The sequence below is a fragment of the Pinus tabuliformis genome, chromosome 6 (genome assembly GCF_031772625.1).
Source record: "Pinus tabuliformis cultivar Carrire ecotype Pingquan chromosome 6, CPIR1, whole genome shotgun sequence".
Taxonomy (NCBI): Eukaryota; Viridiplantae; Streptophyta; class Pinopsida; order Pinales; family Pinaceae; genus Pinus; species Pinus tabuliformis.
The window spans coordinates 1,336,180,362-1,336,190,598 of NC_142292.1; the positions used below are offsets into that span (position 1 = coordinate 1,336,180,362).

A 10,237-nucleotide genomic window follows, 5' to 3' on the forward strand; every position below is an offset into this window, starting at 1 on the left:
GTTTTGTATGTATTCTCATTGGGTGAAGCCTTTAGTTTTAACATTTGATGAAAAACTTCAGCAGCCTCTCTCAATCTTCCATCTGCAATGAACAGGCTAATGACGCTATTAAAAGAAAGAACGTTAGTAAGAAATCTCGATTCTAACATTTCCTTTGCAATTTCAGTGGCTTCATTAAGCCTTCCATTCTTTTTTTATAAGGACAACATCATGGAAAAAGAAAATTCATTTGCGTGCTGCTTTTCCTTCAAGACTTTGAATACTTCTTGTGCTTCAGTCACTATATCAGTGCGAGCATAAAGGTCAAGCATACAGCCTGATAAAAAGGCATCTGGTTCAACACCCAATTTCTGTATGCGTTTGTACGTTTCTTGTGCTTCCTTCAAAAAACCACGTTTACTATAAACCTTAATCAAAGAACTATACACCACAGAGTTCCCTGCAAAACCAGCATTTTGCATTATTTGAAAGTAACGTACAGCTTCTTCCACACATCCAGCTTCAACAAATGCATTTATCAAGGCACCATAAACAAAAACATCTAGCTCCACACCTGCGTTAACCATCTTTTCAAACATCTTCTCTGCCTCTGCAGCTCGACCCAATCTTCCATAGGCGGCAATAACAACACAAAATGATGAACCCTGGAGGTTGGGAGTGGATCATAAGCTCCCGGAAGAAACTTGGAAACTGAGGAGGCCAAGCTATAATGACACTGGGTAGCAGACCCCGCAATTACAAAGGAAAAGAACATACATTAGGTAATGTTAAACGTATGTAACTGGTAAACAAGCTGCAATTATTAAACGGAGATCAAGTTGGCCGATGCCACATATCCAAATCGAAGATTTATAACTCTTTATAATGTAGACAACTCCTTGAAATATGTAAACGATATAACATACGGGCAAACACGAGTAAGCAAGGAATTGAGTATACATCACATTATTTTATGAAGATATAACCGAAGACGCAAACCCCGAACTGGGTATACATATTTAGCAAAGATTCAAAAACAAATTTAAGCAAATGGTGCCGTCGACTGCTGGCCATGGTAGCCATATCAAACTGCAAAATAATTAACGGCACAGCTCTATAAACCTTCATCGTCACAAAAGAGAATAACAGGAAACTACATAATTTCAGAGCAGAATAAGCTCTAGGTAATATCTGAAATGATAATCACATCGTCATAGCAAAATTTATTTACATTTGGGAAAAAACCCATTAAAAAGCTCTAACCCTCTTCTAAATTGAGCTTTTTGGCTACGAAACAGGCATCCCATAGATGCAGAGAGCCATAGCCACGCTTTAAGTTTCCCCTCCAACCAGGGCAAGTTCTTACCCAAAACTGGAAACTCCGCCACTGTAGACACGTCGCCCTACCAAGCAGGTTGAGCCAGCTCCGGGTCCCAACGTCCTGCGTTGCATTTCAAATACAAGAAAACTGATTAGGGTATCTGATAGGGATTGAACGCCTACAGTCACGAAGAACAAGGAAATAAGAGCAGAACAAGTAAATAAGAGCAGAGAACCAGCTGAAAGATAAAACCAAAGCTTTTTACCTGTAAACATTTCTGATCCACTGCCAGACCATCAAACAGGACCCAAACAGAGTTACCGACCACCGAAACAGCACTGCGGAAAATGGCCGCATCAGAGCAACCTTCGCGGGTGGAATGCAAAACAAATGAAGTCATTCTCTCCACAGTTGGAGATGAGGAAACTCTGGCAAAAGCTCCACCGTTGGGTCGCATTGGAGCCACGCTTTAAATTTCCCCTCAAACTATGGCAAGTTCTTACCCGTAAGGAAACTCTGCCACTGTAGACACGTCGCCCTACCAAGCAGGTTGAGCCAGCTCGGGGTCCCAACGTCCTGCGTTGCATTTCAAATACAGGAAAACTGATTAGGGTTTATGATAGGGCTTGAACGCCTACAGTCACGAAGAACAAAGAAATAAGAGCGGAGAACCAGCTGAAAGATAAAACTAAAGCTTTTTACCTGTAAACATTTCTGATCCACCGCCAGACCATCAAACAGGACCCAAACAGAGTTACCGACCACCGAAACAGCACTGCGGAAAATGGCCGCATTAGAGCAAACTTCGCGGGTGGAATGCAAAACAAATGAAGTCATTCTCTCCATAGTTGGAGGATCTGAATCTGGCATCTTCGTTCATAATCCAGTCCGTCCTCTATCTGTAAGGGGATTTTCATTCATAAAACGCGGGAAATTTCTTCTGATCGATGCAGGATTTCTCTTCCGATGGAGGAAATTTGAAGCCCTGAAGATCCATTGAAAACTTTGCCTGCAAAACCCTCACTGGAGATAAAAGCTCATCAAGCTCCAAGCTCCTAGAGTCGGATGCCCAGAGACGCTGCCTGCTCAGGGAGATTTGAAGCAGCGAGAAAAACTGTGCGGCGATTTGAAGCAGCGAGAAAAGCTGTGCCAAAAAAATATAAAAAACTAACCTAAACTACATCCAACGGTCTGGAACGTTTCAATCGTCTAACATCTAATCTGATGGCTCAAACAAGGACACAGTGGCAATTGGGGGAGTTGATTTCAGAGGGAAACGCCTTACGGCGTAAAAATGTTAGGTAGTAGCGGAAGAAATAATTTACGCAAGTCACTTGCAACCATAATAATTGTTTTGCATATGTAAAAATCTCTCTCCATCATAAATTAATATTCTGATTGTTGGTTGTCGGAGAAAACAAGGCAATATATTTATGATGATAATGCTGGGATATTACAAAATGACAACACAAGATCGTTAGCGTGATTCTAATTATTGTAACCTTATAATATGCTGATTACAATTTTAATAGCTTTCTTGTTTATGACGTACTAAACCATACATAAGGAAAACTAGAGACATAGTTTTACTCTGATCTTGTTTGCCCCAGTGCCCCATCTAACCTGATGATTTATCGAAAACCAGAGATACGTAGTTTTACTCTCATTTTGTTAGTTCCTAAGCTAACATGATGATGGGCCTTATGGTATCAATCCCACTGGCCTTATGGCATCTCATGTGCCATTGCCTTTGTTTACCCCCCTGGGAACATTTTGAATAGAGACTCAACTCATAACAGCTTGAAAATGACCAAATCAACTGAGCTCCCCATGAATGACCAGAGCTACACGGCTGATTGCTCTTGACACCCTCCATATTTGGTGCTGTACACCAGCCCACCCATCACCACTATGATTGGCCTCATCACCTGCTACAAGCGCAAGCAAGTCACTTATACCAGGAAACGTTGTTGTCCCATACTTGTTGATTTTAGACGGCCCATATACCTGCATGCGAGCCAAACATATGTGCAACTCTGTTTTAATAACCTTGCATTTAAGAAACATCACAAACACAGCAATCATATATTTTGAACATATGTCCTTTACCAAGTGCTTATACCAAGGCGAACCAGGCAGCCCATCTGCGTCTGTAAATGCACGCTCTGCCATTACAAGATGGTCATTCAAGCTCCTCAGCTCTGCACTTTCATCCTCAAGAGCCTCCAGTTCCTGAATTTAGAGCATTATAAAGTTGTACCTAATCAATTACCATCCAAAAATTTAAAGGCCTTTATATCTCTTGCAGGGGTTTTGAAGAAGAAACCAAACCTGTGCTTTTTTCTTAATCTGCAACGCAGCTTTTCTGAGCTCAGCAATGGACTTATGCAATGGATTTGTAGACACGAAGCAAGGTGCATCGACAGAGCTTAACTGTGATTCTAATGTATCCACATACAACTGTCCCAATTACAGGCCAAATATGTCAAAGAATTTTCAATGGATTTTCAAAATTTGCATCTTCTGATACTAATTTGCCAAGTATAAGTATTAAGCAGTTGATTTATAGCATATGGTATCAATTAGAATTAGACTGAACAAAACTTCCTACTATCAATTAGAAAAGAGTTAACAAACACTTTGCTGCCATTTATGTTCAGAACAGCAGATGAATTTATGTTAGGTTTAGATTTTATTTATTTAAAATGAAAAACTTAACATGAATTTTCGCTGGTTTTTTAATATATTTGTTTATAAAAAAGACAAAGTCTTCATTTAAACTAATCCAACATCTTTCCTACCTGCAGATTGTCGGCATACGTTGTATAGTTGAAAGGGAGAACCTTTGCATCCGCTAGCTTGAGCGTTGTTAGACCCCACATTGCTCCCACTGGACAATAGGTAGAAAATCAAATGTTTGATTATAATCATTAAATTTAACTCTCCGACCATCTTCAAAGGGGCTAGGGATGTCTGCCATGAACAAATTGCACAGATACTAAGACTTTACAGGTTGTGCTGTGGGATGTATGTTACTGCAACCTGTAAGCCTTTGGATCCACACAACTTGTGCATGGCTGATATTCCTTGCCAGAGGGCAATGTATGGAACGTTGACAATGTACTTACGTGCAACATGCCTATGAAAATGCGGGTCGCCATATTTTGCCATCCACATGTAATCATCATACAGAGAATGATTTGCCGGAAAGTCTATCATCAATACATTGTAGAAATAAGTACAATAACTTGTTGATTTCTCTATTTGTATTTAATTTCAATTTCCTGTATTCTATGACTGTGATTTCTTTACCTTCTCCAAAGGTGAAGTCAGTGCCTGGAATTCCGGCATGCTGCACAAATGGGGCATAATCGGATCCCCCTCCACCTAACCTTTTAATCTGAGATTGAAATTTAGTAAGCTCTTTACAGCAATACCCAATTTTTATTGGCAATTTACAGCAATACCCGATTTTTATGGGCAAATATTAAGTACCATGTAGTCAAATCCGATGAGAATAATGTGATATTCAATTTGACCAGATGAAAAGAGAGTAAACCAAAACTAATCATTGACTTACTGTGTGGTACTTAATATTTGCCAAATTTCCTTCTGATAGGGAATCAGATTAATCATATTGATTTAAAACCAATGAGATGTAATCTTACTTATCCTTATCATTAATTGAAGCATAAAGTCATGAAACAAAACATGAGGACTTACCGAAGGATGGGAATCTTGGCTGGAAGAAGCCAAGATTAATCAGAATCAGATTAATCATATTAATTTAAAACCAGTGAGATGTAATCTTACTTATCATATCATTAATTGAAGGATAAGGTAATGAAACAAAACATGAACACTTACAGGAGGACGGGAATCTTGGCTGGAAGAAGCCCATGATTCATAGATTGTCTTTCCAGGATTGTTTGGATCTTCCACCTTTGCAAATCAGAGTATAATAATCAATTCAAAGTATAACGATCAGTATTTTACTGACAGTGGAAAGTAGAATATACCCACTTGAATAAAATATCCAACTGACCTCTTTAGCTATATCCTGAATAAAATCGTCAAGTTGGGGTGTTGATTGAGGTTTAAACCCCGGGCCCTTGACAGCCTCATCAACATTGAGATATGCCACGGCTGATGAGAACAGTAAATCATAGTTCTGCTCCACCCATTCCGTGGATCCAATCTGCAATTTTTATTGGTTGATAAATAGCATATATCTCAGAAAGATTCTAAGTTTTGTGTTAATCACATTTATTTAACATAGAAAGAGAAAAGTAGTAAAATTTTCAGAACTTTTTTGGATTAATCTATATATATATATATATATATTTTTCAATGTGAACTTTGTGGGGAATTTAAAAGAGTAAAGGGAACAGGACACCTACAGCTAATCCATAATTAAACAAATATTTAGTAGTAGTAATATTACTACTACTAGAGACTAGTTAAACTTACCCATCGATATAGACTCTTCTCTTGGTACAATGAGTAGCTATAATTATATTTTTGGAATCCCAAATGGATATCCTTGACACATACCTCCTCTATCTTAATCTAAACTACCATATTTATTCATGGATCAGATAACCGTCAAAAACAGAGCCCCAGAACATAATTGGGATGAAATACCGATTGCCAGAACATCATATTCCTCCACTCTTCATAAAGTAAATACAAGTTCTTACCAATGCGTATTCCTCTGCATCCAGTTACACAATAGTATACTTCTCTTTGGCTGCCAACCCTGTTTTAGCAACTTCCCTAGTCTCTGAGATATCTGAACAAGACAGAGAGTGGTTAACTTGGATATCTTTACGAATAGAAATAGGTTAGAAAAGAAGGGGGATTAAGCTAGCAATGATTCAGACTTCCAGAAGGGTTGCAGTTCCGCTATTCGGGTCACAGGCACCAAAAGTCCATGCATCGCGGTGGTTACCCAGCAAAACATACCTGCTTATCACCAAAGATATCTTTTTCTTATATCAATAGCTACAGTATTTCAAGCTGTAATATATTTAGTGAAGACTTGCAACAGGAGTTAGATGATATTAACCATTGTTTCAGCGTTAAAATACGCTCCATGAATGGACATGCATTGATACACTCATGAAGTTAAAGTCCCAGAAGGTGATCCATACCTGTTAGGCTCCTCCGAACCTTTTATGAGTCCAAATACATCTCGAATTGGGGCAATGGTATGATTTGACTGAAATTACAATCAAACATCAATATGTAAGGATCTCTGCCTTGTATCAGAACTACAAAGATATTCAGATTAATTGCAACAAACATTACATGAGAGGAAAGACAGCTGTTATACAGTGTGAATTTGATCTAAAATCACCAGAATGTAAGATTTCCATTAAAGAAAAATAAGTATAGATTTCATAGCTTCTCACCCAAATATAAAATGTACTTTAAGGAGAGTGCTAAACACCATGCTTCTAACTGGTTATGAAATATGCACATATCACTACATATGTCCTAAACTAATGGTTCCGTTGAGGGGGCCTAAGTTCTAAATCTTGTTTGGAGAAGGCAGTCTCATGGAAGCAAATAGCCGAGCCTTTCATGAGTAATGGAATTTATATCTCATGAAAATTCTAATCTCCTCCTACTTCGGAGATTCTGATAATCTCACTGTCTTTTCTCTTATTCCGGTCGTCGAATTTTGCTGGCCTTGTGCGGTTTTCTGCTTCTTCATATCGCCAAAGTAATGTCTTTTGCAGCCTTGCTACTCCGAAATCTTTCTCAGAAGACACTTTTCAGAATAATACGAAGCCCCTCTGTATAAGCATAGCCTAATATTATGCTTTGTGTGTAACAGAAAGCTAACTATCCACACCAGTTTTTAGAAAAATAGGAAGCTCCTCAATGAAACTATAGCGTAATATTGTACTTTCAGTGTTACAGGACGCTAGCTATCTACACCTTTAAATTAGATGAATTGTTAAAAGAAATGATGAAAGGGGCATATAATCAGTGATAGAGTAAGAGCAAGTACTATGTTTAATTCTTAGTTTATCCACTTTTCAACATGGTATTGGATTCAATAGGCTCCTCCAGGATGTTAGCAGTTCTGAGCAAGGGCGTTGGAAATCATGGAAAAATTGACAGAAACATACTTATTTTGAGGTATAAAATTTGACAAATTTTAATATCCCTGAAAATGGCAATTATAAATGATAGAAACATATTTATTTTGAAGTATAAAATTTAACAAATTTTAATATTCCTGAAAATGGCAATTATAATTGTTTGATAATATTACTCTAAAAATTTCAAAAATAAATGTCTGATAATATTACTATAAAAATTTCAAAAATTTTAGATTGTTATCTAATTAAACCCTACAAATTTTAACTTTTTAGAGAGTAAATCACGCCTTTAGATTCAACTGTTAAGAATTCAGTTCTTAGTTTCAATTGTTAATTTCAATTATATATTAGCATTCTAATAAATGTTTCTTCTAAATTAAAGAGTTAGTTGGGCTGCTATCTAGCATTAGATTGGTAAGAGTTTATTATATTTGGTTCTTCTTAGCCAACTCATTTGTTCTACCTTAAGGCCACTCCTCTCAAAATTTTCAATTTCAATCGTTGCCAAAATTTGGGTAAGCAATTTAGAAAATTAATCTTGATTTCAATGTCAGGAAAAAATTGGGTGGTTTCAATCCAGATTAAAAAAAAAAAAGATTGTGTTATTAATGCAAATTGTGTAGAGTTCAGATACTCCACCATCATCAAAGACACATAAAACTTGGAATAAATAGGATAGAGAACAGGACTAAGAATAAATAAAATTTAGGACTGAGAATAAACAAAACTGGATGGCTTTCTCCTTAAAATTAAGGATTGATTTTGAAACAGAATTGTTGGTTGGGCTGCTCTCCAGCCGTAAATTGGTAAGAGATTATTATATTTGGTAGCTTTCTGTCTGGAAAAATCATATTGGTGCATTCCCGGCTAAAATTTGGGTTCTTTCCGTGCAGGAAAAAAATAATTGAAACAGAAGCTAGTTTTTAAGGAGATGCGGTTTGAGCAACTCTTCCCAGCAGTTTCAAATTCAATCCTCGGACAAAAACGGGGTAGTGCTTGTCCCCTGCCCGCTGGTTTGAAACAGAAGCAAGATCTTCCAATTGGGAGGATTCATCGTGTCTTTTTAGGGGGTTTGAAGCAAGAAGTTGCGTAAAATCCTTATTGTGGAAAACTAAGATGTATGATTTTGGGGCTACAGAAGGGATGCAGGGTTAGATTGAATAAAGATGGGCATGCTTACCTTGTAATGAAGATTGAGAATGCTTGGTCCCCCACCAAGGCGATATGCAGGCAAGTCCAGAGCACCATGCCAATCAGCAGGAGCAACAGGGCCACCAAGCGACTTCATTATGGTTGTGGCATCCTCCGCTGATATTGGAATCGATGGAATCGTAGGCAGTTTAGTCCTGGGATCATCTACTGATAAGCGTTCTGAATCAGGGAGACTGGGCCAACCGGGCGTTAGGATCCCCAATTTCTTGATAAATAGAACCTCGTTGAACTCCAGATGGAGGTAACCATGTAGAGTCTGGATAGTATCCTTGTGTTCTGTTCCCTCCATAGTCTCGAGGATCAGAATATATCATAACTCCAACTGCTCCAGCTCCTGCAGCAATCTCTACGATATCTCCTCTGAAACTTTTTCCATATTTTGCGATAACAATGGCACCTTTAGCATCCAATCCCATGTCTCTGAGAGTGGAGTAGTCCTCTTCTCTGCCATAGTTGACAAACACCACTTCTGCAGAAATGTCTGCGGATGGAGAGTAAGAATGAAAGGTGGGAATGACTTTGGCGTTCTTGGTGGAAGGATCGCTTTCTATTTCCTGCTCCTTCAGTTTTAGCTGGATGACCTCCCCCTGCGGTAATGCGAGGGATAAAGACCTTGACAGAGGATAAGTCAGCAGAACTTCATAATCTGTGTAATGAGCATCCAGACCAGAATTATGAAAAGTGGAGAGAACATAGTCTGCTGTGGCAAAGTTTTCAGGGGTGCTGGCCACATGGGGTTCTTGGGTGATGACCTTGAGATGTTGAGCTATGGTGTCGTTGCATCTCATCTTCAAGAACAGTCTGTGATAGTCCTCGGCGCTGATGGTGGTCTTGGCCTTGATGGGTATTTCGAGTATTCGAGTACTGAAGGGGACGAGCATGGCTGCAGCGAGGAGAAAGGCGGTATATATCCCGCAGAACAGCTTGGAACGGTGCAGAGTCCATCTGGATGAAGATGGATTGGAATCCTGAACAAGGAGAGGCTCTTCCCGTAGTGAATACTTCCATAATCCCATTGATAACTTGCTTCTGAATAACGCTACTCTGCTTTTTCTGTTCACCAAGTGCCCAACTGAAATGCCCAATTCATCCTGTATTAACACAAGACGGCCAGTTGATGTTTACAAAAACGATAGAGGTTGCCTAGTATCCAGTACACCGCCCTCATGCAGGTCCGCCGCCCCCTCAACACCCGCGTCCGCCTCTGCAGGTCCGCCGCCGCCCCCTCAACACCCTCTAAACCCTAAAAAACTTTAACCTCTTAATCAACGGTTCATTTTTCTCCAATCGTCTAACACTAGATCTAAGGGCTACGATTACGACACGAAGACATTTTGGGAGGTTGATTTCAGAGGGGAACGCATTACGGCGTAACTATTTTTAAACTAGCATTTGCACCTAATGTTGCAAAGGAAACGCCGTAAGGCATAGTGTGTGGAAGAATATTGAAATGTGAATGGACTTTTTTGAAAGCAAGAATCGATGATAATGAGTTTGAATTGAGGAAGCCATGCCGAAAACCCTATTCGGGGGTTAAAGTGGCTATGAAATAGAATAAAAGTAGTCATAAATATCCATTGAACTTGTTTAGATACCTTAAAGATTGCCTAAT

General features: G+C 38.9%; 1 protein-coding gene and 1 pseudogene across 2 annotated transcripts; both read right to left on the reverse strand.

The window, feature by feature from the left end:
• Positions 1–201: 201 nt before the first annotated feature.
• On the reverse strand, positions 202–2,590 carry LOC149263529 (uncharacterized). The gene is made up of 2 exons (XM_089426495.1): positions 2,003–2,590; positions 202–1,420 (listed from the first exon to the last, which is right to left on the reverse strand). The coding sequence occupies exons 1-2, from the start codon at positions 2,168–2,170 to the stop codon at positions 1,238–1,240; spliced, it is 351 nt and encodes a 116-aa protein (XP_089282621.1). The 5' UTR covers positions 2,171–2,590; the 3' UTR covers positions 202–1,237.
• Positions 2,591–3,049: 459 nt separating this feature from the next.
• LOC149263530 (putative glutamate carboxypeptidase LAMP1) lies at positions 3,050–9,820 on the reverse strand (annotated as a pseudogene). Its single transcript, XR_016259284.1, has 12 exons — positions 8,594–9,820; positions 6,454–6,521; positions 6,184–6,265; positions 6,001–6,092; positions 5,346–5,498; positions 5,168–5,242; positions 4,613–4,700; positions 4,429–4,512; positions 4,102–4,190; positions 3,632–3,760; positions 3,410–3,532; positions 3,050–3,307 (listed from the first exon to the last, which is right to left on the reverse strand). The product of XR_016259284.1 is annotated as a putative glutamate carboxypeptidase LAMP1 (transcript).
• Between the last annotated feature and the right edge of the window lie 417 nt (positions 9,821–10,237).